Source organism: Suillus subalutaceus, assembly GCF_016647625.1.
Source record: "Suillus subalutaceus strain FC151 chromosome Unknown DFJ58scaffold_27, whole genome shotgun sequence".
In the NCBI taxonomy this organism is placed as follows: Eukaryota; Fungi; Basidiomycota; class Agaricomycetes; order Boletales; family Suillaceae; genus Suillus; species Suillus subalutaceus.
This window is the reverse complement of record NW_024540276.1, coordinates 157,563-179,385: the sequence shown is the minus strand read 5'-3', so window position 1 is coordinate 179,385 and position 21,823 is coordinate 157,563. Positions and strand designations below refer to the sequence as shown.

At 48.9% G+C, this 21,823-nt stretch overlaps 8 protein-coding genes across 8 annotated transcripts; 5 read left to right on the top strand and 3 right to left on the bottom strand.

The window, feature by feature from the left end:
- The first annotated feature begins 64 nt into the window (after positions 1 to 64).
- On the top strand, positions 65 to 2,372 carry DFJ58DRAFT_239896 (hexose transporter). The gene is made up of 9 exons (XM_041379403.1): positions 65 to 286; positions 344 to 376; positions 430 to 556; positions 611 to 794; positions 851 to 950; positions 1,014 to 1,214; positions 1,266 to 1,330; positions 1,383 to 1,942; positions 1,997 to 2,372. The coding sequence occupies exons 1-9, from the start codon at positions 201 to 203 to the stop codon at positions 2,156 to 2,158; spliced, it is 1,518 nt and encodes a 505-aa protein (XP_041246317.1). The 5' UTR covers positions 65 to 200; the 3' UTR covers positions 2,159 to 2,372.
- A 471-nt stretch (positions 2,373 to 2,843) lies between these two features.
- DFJ58DRAFT_239933 (serine/threonine-protein phosphatase PP1) lies at positions 2,844 to 5,039 on the bottom strand. Its single transcript, XM_041379404.1, has 7 exons — positions 4,666 to 5,039; positions 4,235 to 4,366; positions 3,940 to 4,170; positions 3,714 to 3,890; positions 3,512 to 3,663; positions 3,304 to 3,438; positions 2,844 to 3,248 (listed from the first exon to the last, which is right to left on the bottom strand). The coding sequence occupies exons 1-7, from the start codon at positions 4,721 to 4,723 to the stop codon at positions 3,138 to 3,140; spliced, it is 996 nt and encodes a 331-aa protein (XP_041246316.1). The 5' UTR covers positions 4,724 to 5,039; the 3' UTR covers positions 2,844 to 3,137.
- A 1-nt stretch (position 5,040) lies between these two features.
- DFJ58DRAFT_240064 (uncharacterized protein) lies at positions 5,041 to 8,392 on the bottom strand. The gene is made up of 4 exons (XM_041379406.1): positions 8,321 to 8,392; positions 8,075 to 8,266; positions 5,457 to 8,015; positions 5,041 to 5,407 (listed from the first exon to the last, which is right to left on the bottom strand). Exons 2-4 carry the CDS (start codon positions 8,111 to 8,113, stop codon positions 5,246 to 5,248), a joined length of 2,760 nt encoding a protein of 919 aa, XP_041246315.1. The 5' UTR covers positions 8,114 to 8,266; positions 8,321 to 8,392; the 3' UTR covers positions 5,041 to 5,245.
- Positions 8,393 to 9,621: 1,229 nt separating this feature from the next.
- Positions 9,622 to 11,366, top strand: DFJ58DRAFT_239873 (S-adenosyl-L-methionine-dependent methyltransferase). Its single transcript, XM_041379402.1, has 6 exons — positions 9,622 to 9,673; positions 9,733 to 10,113; positions 10,166 to 10,528; positions 10,587 to 10,672; positions 10,724 to 11,131; positions 11,188 to 11,366. Exons 2-6 carry the CDS (start codon positions 9,975 to 9,977, stop codon positions 11,242 to 11,244), a joined length of 1,053 nt encoding a protein of 350 aa, XP_041246314.1. The 5' UTR covers positions 9,622 to 9,673; positions 9,733 to 9,974; the 3' UTR covers positions 11,245 to 11,366.
- A 966-nt stretch (positions 11,367 to 12,332) lies between these two features.
- Positions 12,333 to 12,527, top strand: DFJ58DRAFT_657096 (uncharacterized protein; the record flags this gene model as incomplete). The annotated part of the gene is made up of 1 exon (XM_041381955.1): positions 12,333 to 12,527. A coding segment is annotated over one exon (195 nt), but the record flags the coding sequence as incomplete, so codon positions are not given.
- A 1,243-nt stretch (positions 12,528 to 13,770) lies between these two features.
- DFJ58DRAFT_657146 (uncharacterized protein) lies at positions 13,771 to 15,179 on the bottom strand (the record flags this gene model as incomplete). The annotated part of the gene is made up of 3 exons (XM_041381959.1): positions 13,771 to 14,463; positions 14,522 to 14,644; positions 14,694 to 15,179. 3 exons carry the CDS (start codon positions 15,177 to 15,179, stop codon positions 13,771 to 13,773), a joined length of 1,302 nt encoding a protein of 433 aa, XP_041246312.1.
- Positions 15,180 to 17,238: 2,059 nt separating this feature from the next.
- Positions 17,239 to 18,181, top strand: DFJ58DRAFT_912640 (uncharacterized protein). Its single transcript, XM_041395284.1, has 2 exons — positions 17,239 to 17,833; positions 17,884 to 18,181. Exons 1-2 carry the CDS (start codon positions 17,255 to 17,257, stop codon positions 17,953 to 17,955), a joined length of 651 nt encoding a protein of 216 aa, XP_041246311.1. The 5' UTR covers positions 17,239 to 17,254; the 3' UTR covers positions 17,956 to 18,181.
- Positions 18,182 to 18,187: 6 nt separating this feature from the next.
- Positions 18,188 to 20,772, top strand: DFJ58DRAFT_776333 (major facilitator superfamily domain-containing protein). The gene is made up of 15 exons (XM_041389503.1): positions 18,188 to 18,582; positions 18,656 to 18,774; positions 18,835 to 18,936; positions 18,994 to 19,087; positions 19,141 to 19,292; positions 19,344 to 19,497; positions 19,547 to 19,578; positions 19,630 to 19,723; positions 19,777 to 19,921; positions 19,980 to 20,080; positions 20,134 to 20,257; positions 20,314 to 20,327; positions 20,380 to 20,429; positions 20,488 to 20,580; positions 20,629 to 20,772. The coding sequence occupies exons 1-15, from the start codon at positions 18,402 to 18,404 to the stop codon at positions 20,653 to 20,655; spliced, it is 1,482 nt and encodes a 493-aa protein (XP_041246310.1). The 5' UTR covers positions 18,188 to 18,401; the 3' UTR covers positions 20,656 to 20,772.
- The last annotated feature ends 1,051 nt before the right edge of the window (positions 20,773 to 21,823 follow it).

Here is a 21,823-nt window from a genome sequence, read left to right as displayed (position 1 = left end):
TGCACGATGGTTCGCTGGAAGTACAAATGAGGATTACATGGACAGGTCACAGCGGGGTACCTCAGGAGAATTGTCAACTGCCGAACTATATCCGGTCCGCGGCTACTAGTTCGAAGTGCATAAAACCAAGTACATGTACCTTCCCTGAATGATTGTCCGTAACCTTTCCCTTCTTAACCATCTCACTCTAGAGATTAATCATGGGTGGTGTTGCTGCTGTCAGCGGTCGAGATGCCTCATTTGCGCATCTCATTGACGAGAGAAAGAAGTGGTACAACAACAGGCGGTAAGTAAACACCGTTGAACAGTGCTTCTGGTTCTGATTGATGTAAATGCATGATAGACTCATCGCTCTCAACGCCTGGATTATGCTCCTGTGCGTTTTCTTCGTTCGTTCTGTCATTCCTCTGCTAAATGTCTTTTCTTTAGTCTCATCACGTCCTCGACGAATGGGTACGACGGCAGTATGATGAATGGACTACAGTCTCTTTCTCAGTGGGAGGTCGCCTTTGACTATCCATCTGGCGGTAAACTGGGTCTTTTGAACGCCATTCAGGTGAGCTTCTTTTGTGCCTGCGTGGATGATCTTTATTGATGATTGACCACGCAGAATATCGGTTCCCTAGCTGGCTATCCATTTGCCCCTTACATGTCAGACGGCATAGGACGCCGTAAGACAGTGTTCTTTGGTGCAGCAATTATGTGCGTCGCTACTGCCATACAGACTGCCTCTCAGTCCGTGGGCATGTTCATTGGTGCTCGATTCCTAATCGGTTTTGGCCTCACTTTTGCCGGTCAGTGCAATCCCCTTGTGTACCCAGTAATTATTTCACTGATATGCTATGTATAGCTAATTCCGCACCAATGTTGGTCACCGAGATTTCATATCCCACGTACCGCGCTCCCCTGACATCGCTCTACAACTCCCTTTGGTACTCTGGTTCTATCATGTAAGTCTGATCATGTGAATCCGCCCAACGGATCTTGGACGCTGATGGGATTATTGATATTAGCGCTGCCTGGACAACTTATGGCACTTTCAAGATCAACAGCACGTGGGCATGGCGTCTGCCTTCTCTCCTTCAGGCTCTCCCATCCATCCTGCAGTTCGCTCTTATCCTGTTTGGACCTGAGTCACCCCGTTGGTTGATCAAAAATGGTCGTGAGGCCGAGGCTCTTAAGACCCTCGCCTATTACCATGCCGATAGTAATGAGTGAGCCGCATTATTTTGACTGTATTTCGCAACATGGAGCATTCTTTTTAGGCAAGATCCTTTGGTTTTGTACGAGTTCGAGGAGATCAAGGCCGCCATTGAGTATGACCGTACTGGTCGGTCTCATTTTACTTGCTGCACTGCGCTTTTTCACATGAACACTTCTAGTTGCCTCCAATGTCGGCTGGAAGTCACTTGTTACCACTCCTGGCAACAGGAAGCGTATGCGCATTATCGTCGCTCTTGCCTTCTTCTCCCAGTGGTCTGGGAACGGTCTTGTTTCATACTACCTCTCAAAGGTCTTCGACCAGATCGGTATCACCGGCTCAGGCACTCAGTTGCTTATCAACGGTATTTTGCAAATATGGAACTTAGGATGGGCCGTCTTCGCTTCTTTCATGGTCAATAGACTCGGTCGTCGGTTCTTGTTCTTGCTCTCAGCAGCCCTGATGACACTCTTCTACATGGCACAAGCTATCTGCTTTGCCGAGTACTCTGAGCATGGTCACCCCGCCGCCGGACACGCTGTCATCGCCTTCATTTTCCTCTTCTACGCAGCATACGACATAGCGTTCACACCTCTCATTGTCTCCTACACCGTGGAAATTCTACCTTACAACATTCGTGCAAAGGGTTTCAACGTTTTCAACTTCGTCATCTCTGTCACACTCATTTTCAACCAATATGTTAACCCAATCGCACTGGACGCCTTGTCGTGGAAGTACTATGTATGTTGTGGACGCTGCCTCACTCTGAATTTTTTTCTCAACGGTCATGTTTAGCTCGTATACGTCTGCTGGCTCGCTGTCGAATTTGTCTTCCTGTGGTTCTTCCTCGTTGAGACTAAGAACAGGACTCTTGAAGAAACTGCAGCCCTCTTTGATGGTGATGACGTACTGGAACAGATTGCTAACAGTGCAGAGGTCGCACACGACGTGTACTGAAGACGGTTCATTGGAGAAAAAATCTATCGGCGCGGACAACGAGGTGTCTAGAGCTTAATTTCTCTGAGCATCCCACTGCGTATTTCGGATGATGCTGTCCTAATGTTCAGTTTTTTTCCAGTATTTAATTCATTATGTATGACCATAGGCAGAACACGACACCGCGCTGCCTTCTACGTATGTACGATAAATATAACGAAGGGCATTTTTGACTCACTCTTAGTCAGTCCATTTTAAGCGCTACTTGTGCCAATAAATTCATGTGACGTGGTGCCATATGCTCCATCACTTGTACCTAGCTCCGGCCTTGCCTGGGCTACGCTGCTCAAAGCACAATTTAAAAATACTCTTCCCCGCGTGTTCCCCGCAGTCGCTGGCATATGGACACGCATCAATCTCGGCGTGACCTAGGTCAATCAGATCGAGTTCACAGGAAGGCCTTGGAAAGCCGTTCAGCGCCACGCATCACAGCGAACGTCAGAATGAGTATGTACAGAGTTTCATAATATACGACAACGTTTACTGTGACAAAAGGAAAGAAAAGACAAATACGGAATATCTTGTGGCGAAGCATTAGGAGCACAATACGGAATGAGCTATGTGCATAAAAACCTATAGCACACGAAGGCCACGGGGTAGCACAATACGGAACATGATGAACAGAATATGGACAGGCAGGGCACCGTGGGTGGGTTAGTCCAATGAGTGAATAGATATGTAAGAATCGTGACATGGCGAGGTGTACTTGCAATGAATTTTCCCTCCACACGCAACCCAGAAAACGTCCATACAACAATGCAACTCGCGCATTCTCAGCCATCTTGTTACCATCAATGAATCAGCCCAATGATCACCTTCACAGTATGCCTTGTCGCCAATGTAAACCGCACAATTACAACCAGCAGTGAACAATACAGAATGATAAGAGGGAATGTCGATGACTGGAGAATGAGTGAAGGCACGGCGGGCCCTGCTCGACTCAGCCCATCTTGCTGTCCTTCTTCTTCTGCTTACGCGGTGGCGTTACTGGTCGACCCATGTTCATCCCTCCGTACGGATACTTGGCCTTCTTCTCAGCAGGCTTCAGGATCTGAATATTAAGGTCAAACTCAATCAAAGAACGTGCAGGATAGCTGGTATCATACCTGGAAGGAACATAATAGGGTTTCGTCCACACTCATCATCGCACCTGCGTTGTCGAATTCTCCGCAGTAATTAGGCGCTGAGAATAACGTGACCAAATGCCGCTTTGCAAAAAATTCATAACCGTCCTCAACAACCTAATTCCACGGTGTCAGTCAGCAACACAATTCTTGGGGTCCGTACGGACGCCACCCGCAAAGCGCAGCATACCTGATGAGCTCTACAGATAAGATCCATGTCATGTTTCTGCAAAAATCGGGAGACCACATCAGGTCCAAATGTGAAGGATACTCCTCGGTCATTCTCCGACCACCCGGTGATATCCTTGTCGGGATCTGACCATAGTAGATCACATAGCAATCCTTGGTCTGGTAAGACACACAAACTCAAGCAAGATGCACAGCAAACCTACCTGTGTCAGGAACATCCGTAGGTCTCATCACTCTCCGTATTTGCTCCATGGATTGAAGATCAGGGCTGAGACCACCGTGCATTGTGAAGATCTTTTCGTCAATGATAGCAGCTATAGGGAGACAATTAAAGCAATCCGTAAACGTCTTCCATAATTTGATATTGTAACGCCGTTTGCCTGTCAATGCTATCAGGGTTCCATCATCAAGAGTTGCAGCACAACTCACATTCGTCATAGAAGCCATAGATTCGGTTTATACTTGCACACTCGTGGTTGCCCCGGAGAATGAAAAAGTTTTCAGGGTACTTGATCTTGTAGGCGAGGAGGAGACAGATAGTCTCGAGAGACTGCTTTCCCCGATCGACGTAGTCGCCGAGGAAAAGATAGTTTGCTTCTGGTGGGAACCCGCCATATTCGAAAAGTCGGAGGAGGTCATAATATTGACCGTGGATGTCACCTAGCCGAAAGTGAACCCGAATGAGTCATTCCGATAAACCCACAACGACTTGAGCGACACTGACCGCAAATCTTTATGGGGGCCTCTAATTCAAGCAATATTGGTTGATTTATGAATATCTCGCGTGCTTTTGTGCAGAGATATTTGATCTCGTATTCTTGTAGTTGGACAGGTTTGCCTGGGCGGTTGCCTCGCACTGGATGCAAAAGTTGGGTTAACACCTGCTTTGTAACATATTAAGGGCGGTCCATCTAAGAAATGGACGGAAGTTATGAGTGCTGCTGTGTGCATGTGCATCCCATGTTTTTTTTTCCAAGGTTGCTTGCTGTGGTGCTCACGCGGCCCCACATTTCACCCATGCCTGTGACTGTGCACCGCATTGCACTGGCCCGCCAAACTGCTGACCCGTCATGATCCTTCCTCCCACCGCCCTGTCCCTCAAGGTCCGAAATCTGCTCTCCAAGGAGCCTACGAGTCAAAGCACGAGCCACTCACCCTCCAACAAGCGGTCAATAACCGAGTCCAGATCGATCTCTGTTTGCGAATCTGCCATGACTGGTCTAACTGAATGTGCTCAGTACGTTGGACTTGACGTGAAGGATGATGGTATGAGGAGAAAAAACGGGCGAAATGACCACGAGAAGGAAGATCGTTTTCGGCGTTGCAGAGTTGGTTTTGGATGCGTTTTTTGAACGGCGTGTAAGATTTGGAGACGGATAGTCGTTCAGCTGACGATGGCTGCCAGAACCAGGTAATGAAAAGGTAAAATGAGAATATCGATGAGGGAAAGCACCAAGGATCCAGATAACAAGCAACCTGGATGAGCAGATCGGTGGTGTCAAGGCAAACACCGAACCTCGGCTCAAAACGGAAACAATCCGTGAGAACTTTCTCTATCAACAAGAGCGACAATTACAACAAAGAATAAAGTACTATGATATCGATACAACCCATAGTGTGACACATGTACCAACACAGCAAAGCAGATACGACATAAGAAACACGCGAACAAGGTGACATCCCAAGTTATAGCACCACTGCAGGGAGTACTCCTCCATTACCAGCCCGAGCGTTCTCATCTACTGGTCGTCGATTTCTTCTCCGTCGACGCCTGTAGATACATTTGAGAAACACACAATACCAAGCAAAAAAAAATAACGTACCTCGGGAACATCGGCCCTTTGGGCATGACACGATGATCAAGGTCAAGTGAAATGTTCGTGCCCGCCTGGAAAGCCTGCATGCACAGTCAACATTAACCCGCCTCACTCGTATATAGAACCCACCTCTATCCACTCCACAACGGAAGGCACGTCTGCTGCCTGCAAGAGAAACTGTTCCCCCTCCAGCCGTACCCTTATCACGTTCTTCCGCTTCAAGTAATCATTCCCGAGGCCACTCTCCGCGTGCTGGAGGGTATATGCACGGATCAAATCGCCTTTCCCAGGCTTTTGTATCTCGCCGCTCCGCAATTGCATTCTCGATGAAAGAAAGCTGAGGCGAGAGTGAGCTCGTGGTGTTAGAGGTGATGTCCTCTGTGAAGTCGTCTCCTGTGAGGCCGAACTAGACACAGAATTACGACGGCTGTTCGGCTCGCTCACCGGGAGCAGCTCCATGACTTCGTTTATCCCAGTAGATGGCATACCCCTACCTCGCGATTGCGGCACGCTTGATGGACCACCGTTCCGCCACGGGGCCAAGAAGCTGGCGCCGGACAGCCTCCTATTGGCCCGCGACATCGAAGGCGTCGTGGATTGATTCGTAGCTCTTGATGATTGCGATTCGCTCCGCGGCCTGTATGGTGTAGGAGGGGGTGAACTTGACGGGGATGCAACCGGTTCATCGTCCGCTATTTTGGAAGGGGCCGCCGGGCTCTTGTCTGCTTTCCGCACCGGCGCGTGATATCCACTACTTAGGTCACCCACGCCGACGCGTCTCTCCCACCACTCGCCAATGAGGCCCGCCCCGCTCGCGCCGGGGGGACACTTGTACACGCGAAGTGTCGTCCCTTCAAGCTCGCAAAATACACGTCTCCATTTCCTGTCCTTTGCCTGAACACCTGGTGAGCTGAACTCCATCTTGAGCGGCATAATAGCGCTGAGATACAGCGAATTGCTATATAGCGGTAACCGCTCGCGACCTTCGTCCTCATGGAATTGGAACGGAGGTGCACTCTTCGGCGGGCGCGGGTCAAAGGAAGGATACGGGGGCGGGTCCGACGCGGAAGTGAAAGTAGGCATGGATGTGCGTCGCATAAGCCTTCCCATTACATTGTCCATGTTGTCGCTCTCGACGGATTCGGTGGTGTTCTCAGAAGTGGAGGGTACATTCGAACGCACTGTGTCGCGTGACTTGCGTTCTAGTCTCCGGGGCACACTCAGGTCAATCATGCTGCGAGATGGCGCGCGATACAGACTGGGTGCGTGGCTGACCTCCAGGGAAGGTTGTGCACGATGAAGTGACGGCGTAGGCGTTATTCGCTGCCGAACATTGATAGACTCTCCGAGAGGTGTTTTCGAAGAGAAGGGTTTAGGAGTAGAAGCGTCTTGCCTCGGAGTCAAGTCCGAGAGCTTCCCATGTGCCTTGGACGAGAAATAATCAACGGCATTGTGGGGAGAAGGGGTAGACTCCCCTGCTGAATATGATGAGGTAAAGGGTCGAGAAGAATGACCAGCGACTGGGGGAGCCAAGTCGACAACTTGGGTCTGGAACTCTCGCAGCGGAGAAGGAGATAAAGAACGGCCTGTACCCAAACTCGGCATTTCCTCCCCATCACCATCCTCGTCACTCTGGTGCTCCGAGCCTTCATTTCTTGAACCCTCGTCTCCATCACCCTCGTTGTCATCCTCCACGTCGTCATCATCCTCATAGTCGATAGCAGAGTCTGGCTCTGGATCATGGAGCCGTCCGTGAACACTTAATGATGGCACATGCTGGAGGCGCACAACTGGCCGCACAGCGGGCTCTGGAGCAGGAGTAGGCACAGGTAAAGTCGGAAGATTCAAGATTGGCATACGATGCCTTGAGATAATGGAAGGAGAAAGACGAAGGCCACGCTCAGTGGCCACGCGGAATGGAGGTGGTAGGGCCGTCGTCGGCTGTGTCTCGGTCAAGTGATGACCCTGAATACTGGACGAGGGTAAAGATTGTGCAGTAGGTGGAACCAAAATAGCAGATGCGAAAGGTGTTTGAGCGGGTTCTGGTTCTACAGATGAGTTGGTTATGTCTATGTTCGTGATTGGTTCATTGGAAGGAACGAGTCCCTCTGTTTGTCGTGGAGTTTGTGATCTGTCCAACTGCGTCATCGAGTTGTCTGGTGCAGGAGATGTGTCTCGCAAAATTGTGATATCTGGCACGTTACTACGGGTCGCTGAGTGTAGTAAGCCATCATTTGATGCACGTGTAAGGCAGTCGCATGAGGCGCCTCCGCGCAAAAAGAATGGTGCTGGAGCAAGGACATTTTCCCCGTCACTATTAGACTGATCAGAAGAATTCTTTGGAAGCTTTATCTCTCGTAAAAATGACGGGGCGGGACCATGTCCCGCAAACACTGGGCTCGCAGAGGATTGCGTGAGACCGTCCCAAGCCGAGTAGCGCCTTGATCGGCGTGTGGGGCTATTACTAGACGATGAATCATCCGTGTCCGTCGGATTGAAGGCACCATCTAGTTGCAAGCCTGTAAGTCCAGGAGTGGATATGCCTGGCTTGCGGGGAACGTCAGGAGAGGGTATGTGTGAGCGGTCGTTGTCTGGGACAGTTAAAACAATGGACATGTTATCTTTTGAGCGGCTACCTCCCAAGCGCGGACGCCAGTTCAGCTTCTTGAGAAGCCGCGCTGCACGAGCCTGGAACACGGTGGCCTGATTCAGATCTCAACTGACACGAGGCAAAGGTGAAAGCATACCTGGAACGATGTGGCAGATTGCGGACGAGACTGATCCATCGTGGGGATCAAGAAAATACTCGAAAGGCCTATATACAGTGGGCGCTACTTATCGCACTGCGGTAGGTGTCGGACCTGGCAGGGTTGTCTAGAATTAAGCAACGAATATTAAGCAACGAGTCGAGTTTGGCCAGCTGTCAGGTCCAGATTGCACTTTTGTGAGTGGCGCCGTGGCAGTCAGTCAGGAAGTGAATCATCGAGACTTACACGAAACTACTTGGAGCAGACTGAGACACTGGAGGTCAGTGGAAAGAATTGTGAAGCATGGGTATGGCTAGTACTATAGCTAGTCTAACTAGTGTGTGACACGGCAGATTCGGCTGTATACAATTCTAAACTTATGACAGAGATTGCTCCACTTCTTGTCTTTTATATCTATTAATGCCATCCCTTCGGGCGTAGTCAGCCTTCTAGGGAACGGTCCAACACCTCATGTTCCGTCTCGTCCTCATCGCCAAGCTCAGCCGAGTCAGTTTGTAGCACATTAATATGGATGGAATGGGTTTTGAATGGGGGTATGTCATCAGGTTCCGAATTCCACACCGAGTCACTTAACTCCGGTTAACAATGTATGGCCTCCTCTCACCCCGATGTTAGCCCGGGATCTTGGTTATTAGACATCACCAGTCGTCTCGCTCTACGCTCGCACACTACGCGAGACAATCAGCCAAAGGCCCGGTTGTAGACCTGTACATGTACCTCGGCACATGGATTTGGAACATGCCAAGGAATATAGTTCCATAAGACCGTGACCTCGAGCAGTTCTCAGGTCATAATCTCCGTACGATCGTAACCAGGTTCTATTATTATACCAGTCCCCGGTAGGCGACTGCCTGGAATTGCCCACGGGATATGTATGTTTGAGATGGGCCCAGCCGCTTGGGAAGCTGACTCCCAAGTGATTAGACTGCAACGGGGATTATCATATGACCGGCGTGTGCCATAACGAGGTCGCCATCATAGAGTTGGATTTTTATGTACTTGGCCCACATTTGCCATTGGGCCGGCAGTCCTCTATATGAGCCCGAACTCAATCCCCCGAAGCAGATGGTAACCGTGCAATGAACATCGCTGAGTCTAGGGAGTGCGACTAATCATGATAGCCTCGAACGGAAGATGCAGCCCGCTGCATTCGCGAGAATAAAAGGCTATCAAAGGTTGGTTGATAATTTGACGGACCGTCTCTTGGGAGAATAATCAATTCCAGTACGTTTAGACATGTCTCAGGTGACGGGTAGCCCCAAGGTAGCCCGGCGGCAAGAGATATTCACTGGCAAGGGTGTGAAGTTCAGAAATCCGCCTGACACACTGTGGAGGGATGGTCACGGTATCATGTACAAGTTCTTAGCAAGAATTAGCCAAACCTTTATAGACAAAAGAAGACAGTTGTTCCTTCTCGTACTAGGCAAGAAATGCAGCCTGAGCCTGATGTTAATGAAGGTCGAAAGATTATGGCCCATATATACAACCACTTACAACGTATTGTCAAATTCATAGCTGGCGCTATCGCCCTAGCTACAGCATCAGTAGTGCTGTTGATAGCAGCGACAACGATCTTGGGTAAGTCTGTGCGCAGTGCACACTGCGCACACTGAACCAGCTAACAGTCACGTGAATAGAAAATGAGCTGATGTGGTGCTAGAAGCTCCTGCCGTCGGTACTTGAACCTACAAAAACTCTACAGGGCTTCTTTCGTCCAAGTCGACTGCTCAGTACTCAGTGTTTTACTGTCCGTTCCTTCCATAACTTTATTCTAACGCACCTCCAAGTAAGTCTCAATGACATCTGTTCTTGTCACGAAAGCTCGTTTCTTGAACACCGGAAGTGTTCGATATTCACGCAACTTTCTCTTGCAGACAACATGACTTCATCTCAGTACTCTGACGGACGTCAAGAAACGCGTGTTGAGAACTATACCAAGTTCTGGCAAAAGGACCTTGGTAAGGAGGGTGAAGCGGATAATCAAAACCGTGTTGAGAGCTACACTGACGTTGTAAACGGTATTACCTCATAATTTTTGTTGTGAATGGCTTTTAGTGACAGAAGACACAGGCTACTACGATGGTGCGACGGAGCTGTACGAGTATGGCTGGGCTCAGTCTTTCCACTTCTCGCGGTTCTATAAAGGCGAGGCTTTCGTAGCCTCTTTGGCCCGCCACGAGCACTACCTCTCAGCACAAATGGGACTTCGCCCTGGCATGCGAGTGCTGGACGTCGGGTGCGGCGTCGGTGGTCCTGCACGCGAGATTGCTCGCTTCGCCGACGTCAATATCGTCGGCTTGAACAACAACGATTTCCAGATTCAGCGTGCTCGGAAGTACACTAAGAAGGCTGGCCTTGAAAACCAAGTTAGCTTCGCCAAGGGTGATTTCATGAAGCTGTCGGAACAATTCGGGGAGAACTCATTCGATGCTGGTTGGTGCTTTTGCGGGCTTTCAGAAATTATTGATTCCTAACGGCGTTGAGTCATCAGTGTACGCCATTGAAGCCACTGTCCATGCACCTACGTGGGAGGGTGTGTATGGTGAAATCATGAAGGTTCTGAAGCCTGGAGGAGTGGTATGATTAGTTTTTGACTCCGAATTTCAATATATTGACATCAGTTTGTAGTTTGGCGTCTATGAATGGTGTATGACTGACACGTGGGATGCATCCATTCCTGCACACAAGGAACTTGCGCATGCCATTGAGTTTGGCAATGGTATCCCAGAAATGCGTCCCTTGAAGCAAGCCCGCGAAGCTATGGTCAAGGTCGGCTTCTCCATTGAGCACGAAGAGGATCTCGCCGAACGCCCTGACGAAGTTCCATGGTATTACCCACTGGAGGGTGATATATGGAAGGCCCAGACTGCTTGGGATTGCTTCACTGTTTGGCGGATGAGCTGGAGCGGAAAGCTCGTTTCACACACCGCAATCAAGTTCATGGAGATGCTTGGCCTTCTGCCCAAGGGCACATATGATGTTGGCGAATCCCTCAAGGTCGCTGCTGATGCACTTGTGAAGGGTGGCCAGACCAAAGTAAGTTGAAGCACGTTTTTGTAGATTTCTGTCGAGGACTCATGATTTATTTGAAGCTGTTCACGCCCATGTACCTCGCAATTTGCCGCAAGCCTGCGTTTTCTGAAAGCTAAACTGGATACCCAGGACGCCACATATACGTATATACCCCGCCACTAATATCCTAGAAAAATTGCATAACTTTATGGCATGCGTTTCGGCACGATCTTGAGCTTGAACCTGAGGTGATCAATTGATCCCAAACAACAAATGATTCTGTCGATTCTGGATTTGTACTAATGATATTGGAAACGATCCTTCAGATTTGGCGAAGAAAAATGACAAGACATCAGAGCGAACCTGGATTGGTGAGTAACATGACGTACATCAACAAGCGAACCTTGTCATTTTTATGATAGGCCTGACAATATGATGACCCACGATATGACTAGCCATCCCAGGACGAGCAAGCCCGGATTACCCAAGGCATACACTGACGAACGGCTCATCTTTCTGCAATGTCACGACTTCAACGAATGTGGTATATACTACACAGAACGTCATAGCTGTGGCTCAGACTGCAGCTCATGCGAGGCATCGCAGCAGTTACAACAGCATCATGTACCGCCACTTCAGCCTACACGCCATATGCAGTTCAATTTTCAAAGTATCGTAACGGTACTACCTTCTACACACACTGAATTTTAACCGGAACCTGACGCTTTGAAGGACACGTTCCTTACTACACGAGGAATAAGTGTTACGACACTCTCATGGCTCATCGATTCATCCAGAGCCTATGATGACCTTTCACATCCCTCGCCAACTGCATTGAACCCCGTAATTGATCTTCTCTTTGCCGCTGTCACTTCATCTCTCGATGTTCGCCTGTCTCACGGACAGCCTCGACCCATGTTACCATCATAGTCGCTTCACAGAAGCATGTAAGTATTTCCCACCGACACTTGTGCGTGCAGGCGTCCCCTTGGCCACTCGCCGATCCTCGCGCACTATAGATACGGCCATTCGTCAATCGTCGGTATGGTGCCCGATATGTGCCATGGAAAACGATCGCGTTGCCGCAGACAGACAAAAGGGTAAAGGCCACATCTAACGGGCGCAAATTAACGACGCAGCGCCAGAGCTTGGCTTGTTAAGTTTCCGCAATGACTATGCCAGCACGAGTGACTCGCTGTCAGATCTGTTGGCAGTTTAGGGGGCAGACGAAGTGGAATGGGTTGCGGGCATTTCTGTTCTCCGGTCTGTCATCAGGACCGGGTTGTTGATTCGAAAACATGAGTATGAGCAACTGCTGTTGACTCATGAGGGCAGGTGGAATTTGATCAAGGACAAGCGTTGCGACCATACATGTTGGACTAGCAGGATAATAAGACTCACTGATCAGAATGTCATCTAGGAAGTTTTGTTCGGCGCCCAATAGGATCTGGCTCACATGCCAGACGAGGGATCCGTTAGTAAACTCGTTCTTTGAATCGATGACTTACAGCTGCCAGTGGGGATTAATACTTGACATCCAATAAGTACTGCTGTGACTCGACAGATATAATTCTTTGTCGTCGCCTACAATTGATCAATCTACTTGCTCCCCTGCTTTTGGTTCAGCGTGTACGGGCCTGCATGGGCGGCTGAATGCAGTGTATGCTGTGCCCAAGTGCAGGTTGCGATTCAACAGTGCTACGTTAGCAGTACGTAGGGGCTGACTGCTGCCAATTGGTGTGGAAGTTATAGCCTGACGCACCGTTTCCCGGAAACTCGCAGGAACAAGACCAAGAGATCAGTACCCGGCAAACTCAGAATCGAAATCCATGATTGGGAGACAGGAGACCTTCTGTGCCATATAAGAACATTGTATTAGGTTGCATGCGTGTGATTGCGATGAAAACAATGCAAAGAATCGGAAACGAAGTGCAGAGTAGCTGTACAATGCTAGACGACATAGAATAAGCAATCCGTGAAAACATGCTTGAAACAAGGGAGACATAGGTAAGACGTGGTGAAAAAACTCCTTCTGGGACTCGGGGGCGAATACTAGCGTTTTTGTCGTTTCATATCACCGCCGGCGCTAACATCAAGGTTTGCCAGAGGTCTCCGAGTTCCGTTAGGGTTTCCAGCGACTGATTGTTGTTGCTGAGCGAGGCCAAGGCCTTGCGAAGGCCTGGATGACGACGAAGAGGCTCTGCAATTCAGGGGTGAGTCTGGTATCAGTCATATGGTAGTATCAAGAGCTACATACTGGATGGTGTCGGCTTTACGTTTCAGGCCCGAAATGTTGGACGAGCTGGAAGTAGAACCCGTCATCCAGTTTGGAGGTTGAGGTGACCCCATTGGTTTGGACTGTTGTGCACCCGGATTCTGTCTTTCATGTGAGCAATAGCCAGTCCCAGAGGGAGAATGTACCCACCATGCCCGGAGGAAAATGGAACCCCCCCATGGATAGTGTGCCACGCCTAGCTTCTGAAGAGGAAGCTGATGCACTGGAGCTTGATTCGCGTGTTCTCGGAGGCGCTGCAGGTGTACCTATTGCACCATCGAGTCCATGACGGACTGTATTTACAGTCGGTGGACCAGCTTGGAACCGTGGCGCGTTCGAGTGAGAAAAACGAGGATCTCCTGGAGCAGTCACTTCGCCTCTTCCAGAGTTAGAGATCTCCTGTCCATGCACCGAGTCGCTTTGAGGATTCTCGAGGATTCCCAGATGTAGCGGCTTTCCCCTGGTCAAAAGTCACGTCCGAGACACTCACTCCACCCATGCCCTCTTCGAAGTCGATCGGTCTCCCCAAATCACCATCCCCGAGGTCAACGTTAGCGTAGAATTCGTCGTCTTCTGAGTCAATACTGTATGACGTCTCATCAGCCACTGGTAGTTCGACCTCGTCCACTGGCGGCGGTTCTGCAGCAGGTTCAGTAAAAGACACACGTCGTTGCTCAGGCTGAACAAGTGGTGACGGGGCAGTTTGCCTGTACTGCCCGCGATTTGCATTCCCCGCTCGTTGGACTGGTGTATGGATAGGAGTGTTCAGGCCGTTGGTAGCACCGTGACCACTCCCAGATGCTTGGTCGTTACGGATTGGGGTAGTGCTTGTGGAACCACTTGCACCGGAAGCCATCTCCTGTCGTAAGTGTCGGGGGATATATGTGATCGGGGCCTCTGCACCCTGAGGTGGCTCGGACTTGACCACAACCTTGTTCGTTTTCACATCTGAAGCAATCGACGGCGTTGGTGGTGCTGTTTGTACTGAAGTAGGTGCAGCCACTGAAATACTGCCTGCTATGTTAGGTTTGGTGTCATCAAACTCTGGACGGCGATATAGCTCGGACTTGTCGAATTTTGCCTTGCCGGAATTCTCAAATGAGTTCTAGCTCGTTCCCGGCACTATGAGGGGTACCTACAGGTGGGACTTTAATTTTCGTGATCTCTTGGGTATATGACTTGTCATATAAACAATTTCCAAGGAGTGATCCGAAGTTGCGGAGCGCTCGCTTCAATGCATCAGTCACAGCTTCCTTCTTACTCTAATAAAATAAAATGAATGAACAGGACTGTCATATGCATAAATATTACCTTGTCGATAGCCTGAGCTTTGCCCTTCGCATTCTCTGCCGCCCCATATCCCACATCTTCGTGAAACACACCGTATCTGAGGGTGACACGGACGATGCAAGAAACACCAACGTTACACCTCTTGGACTCCTCATTGTAGTCCATGTAGTCGGTAGTCATATTGACAATTTGGGAACTCCACCCATTGAACCCAAACACTTCATTTGCAATGTTAATAATTTTCCACCCTTCCGCATACGTGAGCTTAGGTCCACCTCCAGGTCCAGGTCTCTGTGAGATGTACTCCGGCCCAAGTTTCTTGTTTAGCTTAGCCTGAAGCGTAGCGATCTTGATGGCCGTATCGTCAGACATATCCATAGAGAGTGAGTGATCAGCAAAGGAGTTTGTTGATCCAAAGCTGCCATGCATCGACGCATCGAACGACATCGCGCCGCCGGTAATAACCCTCGATTGAGGCTGACCGAATCCTGATGCTGGCCGCTGCATTGGCGTATTAAATGAATCCAAAAGGTGACCGCTGAAAGCTCCGGCCATTAATAAGTAGAAAACAAGATTATGGACGATTGGTTAATGAGCTAAGCACGTGGTGGTGGAATGAGAAGATCAGTCGCTACTAATTCAATTCTAAACATGCTGCAAGGGCCAAACTGACACAAACAGATTAACGCGTTGTTGCTGCACGTGATAGACCCAATGACTCTCACGTGCGAGAGTCCACACCAAGGTCCAGACTCCACTATCACGGACCACGGTGAACAGGCTGTGGTGAGAGGTGGTGAGTCTGGTGACCAGCCCGTCTAGCCTATGAGACAAGCCATCGATAGACGCAGTCCAGACTCCAGACTGCATGATGATGGGGTCCAAGAAGTAGTATGGCAACCGAGCCATTGGCATGGCTTGGACGCAAGAATGTATGTGCCTCCCTCTCCAGAGATATCTGGTATACCGTCACTTCCTGACTTTTGCAAGACTTTTCCGTGAACCGTCGAACTCTCAAAATTTCCTGAAGTCCTCGGCCGTGGTTCGTCAACTACCTGTTCATCATTCTCCACGTCATATTTATATTATATGCAACAGCTGGTTTTCGTCATGGCTTAAATTTATCGCGACTCGCTGTTCAAAACGTTCACGAAACACTTCCTCAGGGGTCGATATTAACGTTCATCCTTGCACCCAGTTTGCATCATGAACAACCCTAGCCTCTGCGTCTTCAAAAAACGATTATGCACACCAACATCATGATCGCGAGTTCCACACTGCTCCACCATAATTCAAATGTGGAGGGTCCAGTACTTCCTCCGTACTTATGACGAATACATGTCTGTGGATAGGTGCATGACAAGCGCCGCCTAGTCCTACTGTGCATAATAGACAGTAAGCGGCGATCAAGATTTCGACATGCAACCAGGGGATAGAATGAAACCTTATGCAAACGGGGTTGCAATACCAACTTGATTTATAAATGATTTGGCATATCAGAATTTCAACGTCGCAGGAAGGAAATATCGAAACAGATGCAGACCCTCACTCTGTCGTCACGATAATTTCATACCTGGAGAGCCACAGCGCCCTTTTTCCGCAGGCTGAAGCTTAAGGGGAATCCCTTGCGCAGTCACAACTTCGGTCTTGCCATGCTGCAAAACCAATTCATATTCTGCGAATTTCCGCTCCTTCAGGACACTCTACCCAATATTTAGCGTATTGCAAAACTGTACTTCGATTGCTTCTATCTCAAGCTCCCCCAAGCAGCTTCTTGGTCACTACTGACGCAGAAAATCCAAATCGGTGGTGGTATTCGCCGAGTGTCATATTATTTTGGTCTTGTACCTGAATCGAATTTATCTTTCCATTCAGATCAGATACCGTTAACACTACTCTGCGATGTTCAAAGGATCTCTTAGAGAATGGTGACGGAGCTGTGGAGCTACTACGGCAGCAGAGTTGGTCAAATGAGTGGAGGGTAATGCGCTAACCTACTATGTAATCACTAAGCTACCTACTAAGCGTGCCACGCAGCGAATCTTAAACCTTTTTATAGATATGATGGCTTGCTGGCGTTGTCGGCACAACTTATTTTTGCAATCACCCAACCTAACATTGGGTGCATGACATCAACTCGGTCTACCGTTCAATAAGCATGGACTGTGCGATATGCAGCTAAATTTAAGGCTCCTTTCAGCGCGGTATATACTTGGGCATCCGGGGCGGGGATTTGAGTTCCCCGTCTTATTCCTTCAAGGTCCGTTGGCGCTGTTAAGATTTCCAGTAAGAAACGGCGTAGTTCCGGGGTACAGAATCTGTGCAAGAGTTACGAATCAGAACCGGAAACTTCCGATAGCGAGTTCATCGAATGTGCCTGCCGGAACTGCTTGAACTGAGTCGAGCTTGACGAGTACTTTCAAAAGAGTGACTGAATCTTGGGATTGTTCTGGTAAAGGTTTCAGCCAGAGCCAGAGCACTTTGGCAAAGTTGTTTTGTTTTGACATGTCCATTTTTGGAAAGCGGAAGTAGCTTGAGTTGTCGTAAGTTTGATTTTGCTTGTCGGACGAACTTCACTTCCAATGTCTGCTCTGCAAGCCGTCAAACGGTTTCGAGTACGGGAGCTGGGGGCTACTACTCTACCAAGTCCCGCTCTCGTGAAATCAGCTCCAAAAACCAAATTATATCCTAGTTCGGCATCCTCGTCGCGCAACAAGGTTCCAGTTGCTAGCATAGAGAATCCATTCATCCCGAAGCTCAACCCAAAGACAGGCAGATGGGCACCGCCGAAGTACTCCCTGCGCCAACAGGCTTTACTTGTCAAGAAAGCTCGCGAATCTGGCACGCTTGCGCTTCTGCCTCCTGGTCCTAAAATTTCGGTAGCAGAAATTGCTGCTGCTGGGCAGGCTATCGTTCCAGGGCCTTCGGCTTCAGAGAAATCTCAAGTTCAAAACGCTGCCGCACCGTGGACGCGCCCAATAGAATGGACAGGTGAAGTGAAGGAGAAGAAAGTTCTTGGTGCGGAGGTTGGGAACAGATTGTATGCAGGGAAGAAGCGGATGTTCAAGGGGCACAAGTGGCAGCGCATTGCAGAGAAGAGGGAGAAACGGAGGGCTTTACTCATGCGCAGTATGCCCAAGCGTATCAAAGAGTTTAAGCAGGTATGGTCCCTACAGTCACTTTCACTGCGATGTTTGACATGGTGCTTCAGTATTACAAGAGGCGACGCCCACACCCTCTCAAACCTCCCCGTACCGCTAAGAACGCGAAACTTCCGTTCTAGATTTGTTTGCTATTTACCGGCCATTAGAGTTGTTTGTCTTATCCCAGCCTATAGTACATGTGCTGGAAAAACCCGCTGCGACTCAAGGAACGATCGAAAATCTGATCAGCTCAACTTGTTATCCTGCGGCACAGTGCTAGTCTGTGCTGCCTTGCAAATACTTAGTATACTAATTATAAAGCTGGTCGAGCGCGTGCCACATAAATGCATACTTACCCCAGCCTGCAGTGCCCCGCCAGTGAAAACGGGCCGGTAAATGGATCCAGTGTGACGGCGAATCATGAGCGCTTTGACGTGCTCGGCACCGAAACCGGTCGGTTCTGAGGTCGTAGCGAGACTATTACGGCTCTATTGGCTTCCGAGTCCCAGATGACCCTACCAGTCTCAGGCTCTCTCTTTCTACTTCTCTCTTTGTCTTCTGGATCACACTGGCAAGCGTTGGCAGAATGGACTTCGATCATTATGAACACAGCGACAGAAGACAAGACGATCCTGGCATAGAAGAAGTCAGCGAGATAGATCTGCTCATTCCGCTGGACCTGGACTCGGAAGCTCAAGAGCAACGGCTCTTGAGGAAATTAGATAAGAGGATCCTGCCAATACTGTGCCTACTTTACCTATTTGCTTGTGAGTGTTCGACCGCGTCCTCGCTAATTTTGGCGGGAAACCAATCAAGCAGTCTGACTCTTGAACTCGGCAGACCTTGATCGGTCAAACCTGGGCAATGCTCGATTACAGGGTTTGCCCGGAGATGTTCTTGGTGGAGATCCAACTGGGGTACTATTTGACTGGGTCAATTCTGCCTTCTTTTTCACCTATGTGAGTTTTCCTTTTTTTGGATTTCGGTCGCGTGCCAATTACTGACAACGCGGCTCACAGATACTTTTGCAAATTCCGTTCACGGTCCTCTCGAAGTATTACAATCCACGCCTATGGATTGGCTGCTCTGCTATTTTATGGGGGATATGTTCTACATCAATGGTCTGAGAACTCTATCATCCATATTTCTTTTGTTTTTATGACACGTGACCTACTCAGGCAACCGCGCATACTTTCACTGGCTTGATGATTTCTCGGCTTGGGCTAGGAACTTTCGAAGCAGCCTTTGGAGGTGCTGTTGTATTATACTTCTGTGAGTTGTGGAATTTTCAATATGTGATTGCTGGATTTGACGTTTTTTAATAGCTTTCTACTATACCAAGGCCGAGTGCGGTACTCGCATCGCATACTGGTTCGGGTTTGCGGCCGTCGCAGGGGCATTTGGGGGGCTCATCGCTTACGGGATTCAACATGTCAAGGTATCGATTGCGAACTGGAGGTTGCTTTTCCTGTTAGAGGTATGTTCGTCGGACGGAATGTAAGCCATGCACTGATGATATGCCCTCCAGGGCATGCCAACAATGCTCCTAGGTTTAATCTGTCTATTCATACTTCCAGATCGTCCGGAATCCACGAAGTTCCTTACTGCAGCGGAACGTAAAATCGCAATCAGCCGCATGAACAGAGGGACAAGTGGTGACTTTGGTGCAGTTGTCCGTCGAAGTAATACCCATAAAATTAATTCAAGCATAAGGTTCTGACTGATGAACAGGTCACGTCATTGCGGCTTTCCAGGACTGGAGGGCAAGCCTTGCATCTGCATTTCTGTGACCCGATATCTGATATAAACAGTAGATCTACGTAGGTGGGGTAATTTACTTTGGCCTCAACTGTGCCTTGGCATCGTTGTCGGCCTTCTTACCCACTATCATTGGTACCATGGGGCATGGTAAGACTATAATTTCTATCATTAAACTATCTTTTGACTCGAATTCACATTAGAAAATGCGATGGCTCAACTGATGACAGTGCCGCCATATGCTATAGCCGGTTTCGTGCTCATGGTTGCGTCTTACTCATCCGACAGGCTACAGATTAGGGGACCTTTACTTGTCTGTACCAGTACAATCGGTGGTCTAGGTTATATGTGAACGAGGCTGTTATTCATGGACAGGATGCAAGTGCTGATCTGGATTCCGCTCTAGGATACTGCTTGGCGTTCCCCATCAGGAAGATGTGCGCTATGGCGCAACATTTCTTATCACTAGCGGAACCTACTCGAGCATCGGCTTGGTGAACGCTTGGTGTATGCTTGGTTTTCTATACATCTACTGTTCAATTAATTTTTCCACTCAATAGTTAGCCATAATCTCGGCTCTGAAACCAAGAGAGCTGCTGGGATTCCTCTCTACGGTGCTATTGGGCAAATCGGAGGCATCTTGGGATCCCATCTCTACCCTTTGACTGAGGGTCCCGCTTACACGTTCGTCCTCCGATCTTTCCACACGAATATGTCTCACCTAATCCACGGTCTTTTAGGAGTGGATTCACCGGTAATGTGACAGTCATACCGCAACTTCCGCCACATTGACGAACTGACTTCAGTTTCTGCGTTCCTGCTCTTTTTGGCGGCACTATGTGCACTCATGTTGAGCGTAAGCCTAGATCTCCTTTTGGGATCACCTGAATTCATCATTCTGATGTTCTCCAAAGGTTTCCTTCCGTTTGGACAACATGCAGCGAGATCAGCAGTATGGCAAACCAGATCCAGACGATATGGTAGATACGTCGGAGCTTGCAGACAAAGTAAGGAGTTGACTTGAAAGGTAAATGTTTGTTCTGACCAATCAATAGGCTCCTGGATTCCGATACGTCCCGTAGCATATAAGTAATCATTGCTTCTCATCCGATTCATTGCGGCACGCGTAATCGATGAAATGCACATGTATTGTTGCTTCTTCAAATCCTGACAATATTTGATATCACTTCCCCTTCTTCTCACTACCAGCATCACTGATATAAATCTCATCAAGTCGGAGAATATTCTGGTGACTAAGAGAAACTTCAAATCACCGCATCAATAGACCCTTCAACACTGGAAGATGAGAAGAAGCTTCTGAACCTCGATCGGAAAACCCTACCGCTGACTTGCTATATCTCCTTGCAGGCACATCCGAGTCCTTTTACATGAGTTGCTCGAGAAACAAACGTCACTGGCACAAGTATCAGACTTAGATCGTACCAACGTCGGCAATGCTCGACTAATGGGTCTAGCACGGGACACGCTTGAGGGGGACATGCGTACGATTTGATATGGCCAATCCTGTTTTTTTTATCACATTTGCGAGTCAACGTGCACCTGGCTGAAGAAGGAAAGTTGATCGCAACACGATAGATTTTCTGTCAAGAAATCACGGTGTTATCGAAGCCCTTCAACCCCCGACGTTGGCTAGAGGTCTATGTTTAACCCTCATGGTCTGCAGGCAAATTAATCAAAATTACACGAGGTGGAATTGATCGTAGGCAACGACTTTCATTTTTCCCAGCTTGATAGCTGCGCTGGGATTATGTGAAGCAGGCTTCGGGCCTACGCTAGTCTTGTACTTTTAATTCTTATCGGACCACAGTTTGTCTGATGGATCGGGCTAGCCTTCTGTCACTGATAGTCTCCACAAAAGCAGAGCATTGTTCTCGAATTGCGTATTTATTTGGTTTCACAACAGCCGCAGGACCATTCAGTGGGCTCATCGCCTTTGGAGTTTAGCATGCAAATTTGTCGGTCGCGAATTGGAGGCCGACTGTTATTTATTTTTGAAGTATGTTCTACATATTTTTAGTTGTAATCCTACTGACGGTCTATTTGCAAGGGTATACCGAGGATATACTGGTTGGAATAGTTTTTGATCGTAAGTCGGATCATGCAGTCCCCATGATTGGGCGCTAAAAACCGCCAATCCAGTTATGTCACCGTCGGGACAAGCAGGTTCTGCGTGTTCTCCCTAACTACAGGGTCTTGCAGGCCCCCATATTTCGTTACATACCTTAACTA

Excerpts from the sequence above, each read along its gene's own strand:
- DFJ58DRAFT_239896 (XM_041379403.1), top strand. The coding sequence starts at position 201 with ATGGGTGGTGTTGCTGCTGTCAGCGGTCGAGATGCCTCATTTGCGCAT. Across the intron at positions 1,215-1,265 it reads TACCATGCCGATAGTAATGA|GCAAGATCCTTTGGTTTTGT; the intron begins GTGAGCCGCATT and ends CATTCTTTTTAG. Across the intron at positions 1,331-1,382 it reads CATTGAGTATGACCGTACTG|TTGCCTCCAATGTCGGCTGG; the intron begins GTCGGTCTCATT and ends GAACACTTCTAG.
- DFJ58DRAFT_239873 (XM_041379402.1), top strand. The coding sequence starts at position 9,975 with ATGACTTCATCTCAGTACTCTGACGGACGTCAAGAAACGCGTGTTGAG. Across the intron at positions 10,529-10,586 it reads GGAGAACTCATTCGATGCTG|TGTACGCCATTGAAGCCACT; the intron begins GTTGGTGCTTTT and ends TTGAGTCATCAG. Across the intron at positions 11,132-11,187 it reads TGAAGGGTGGCCAGACCAAA|CTGTTCACGCCCATGTACCT; the intron begins GTAAGTTGAAGC and ends ATTTATTTGAAG.
- DFJ58DRAFT_240064 (XM_041379406.1), bottom strand. The coding sequence starts at position 8,113 with ATGGATCAGTCTCGTCCGCAATCTGCCACATCGTTCCAG. Across the intron at positions 8,016-8,074 it reads AATCTGCCACATCGTTCCAG|GCTCGTGCAGCGCGGCTTCT; the intron begins GTATGCTTTCAC and ends ACCGTGTTCCAG. Across the intron at positions 5,408-5,456 it reads CCGTTGTGGAGTGGATAGAG|GCTTTCCAGGCGGGCACGAA; the intron begins GTGGGTTCTATA and ends CTGTGCATGCAG.
- DFJ58DRAFT_776333 (XM_041389503.1), top strand. The coding sequence starts at position 18,402 with ATGGACTTCGATCATTATGAACACAGCGACAGAAGACAAGACGATCCT. Across the intron at positions 18,937-18,993 it reads GGATATGTTCTACATCAATG|GCAACCGCGCATACTTTCAC; the intron begins GTCTGAGAACTC and ends TGACCTACTCAG. Across the intron at positions 19,724-19,776 it reads CATTGGTACCATGGGGCATG|AAAATGCGATGGCTCAACTG; the intron begins GTAAGACTATAA and ends AATTCACATTAG.
- DFJ58DRAFT_912640 (XM_041395284.1), top strand. The coding sequence starts at position 17,255 with ATGTCTGCTCTGCAAGCCGTCAAACGGTTTCGAGTACGGGAGCTGGGG. Across the intron at positions 17,834-17,883 it reads GTATCAAAGAGTTTAAGCAG|TATTACAAGAGGCGACGCCC; the intron begins GTATGGTCCCTA and ends ATGGTGCTTCAG.
- DFJ58DRAFT_239933 (XM_041379404.1), bottom strand. The coding sequence starts at position 4,723 with ATGGCAGATTCGCAAACAGAGATCGATCTGGACTCGGTTATTGACCGC. Across the intron at positions 4,171-4,234 it reads GGCCCCCATAAAGATTTGCG|GTGACATCCACGGTCAATAT; the intron begins GTCAGTGTCGCT and ends ACTTTCGGCTAG. Across the intron at positions 3,891-3,939 it reads CTATGGCTTCTATGACGAAT|GCAAACGGCGTTACAATATC; the intron begins GTGAGTTGTGCT and ends TAGCATTGACAG.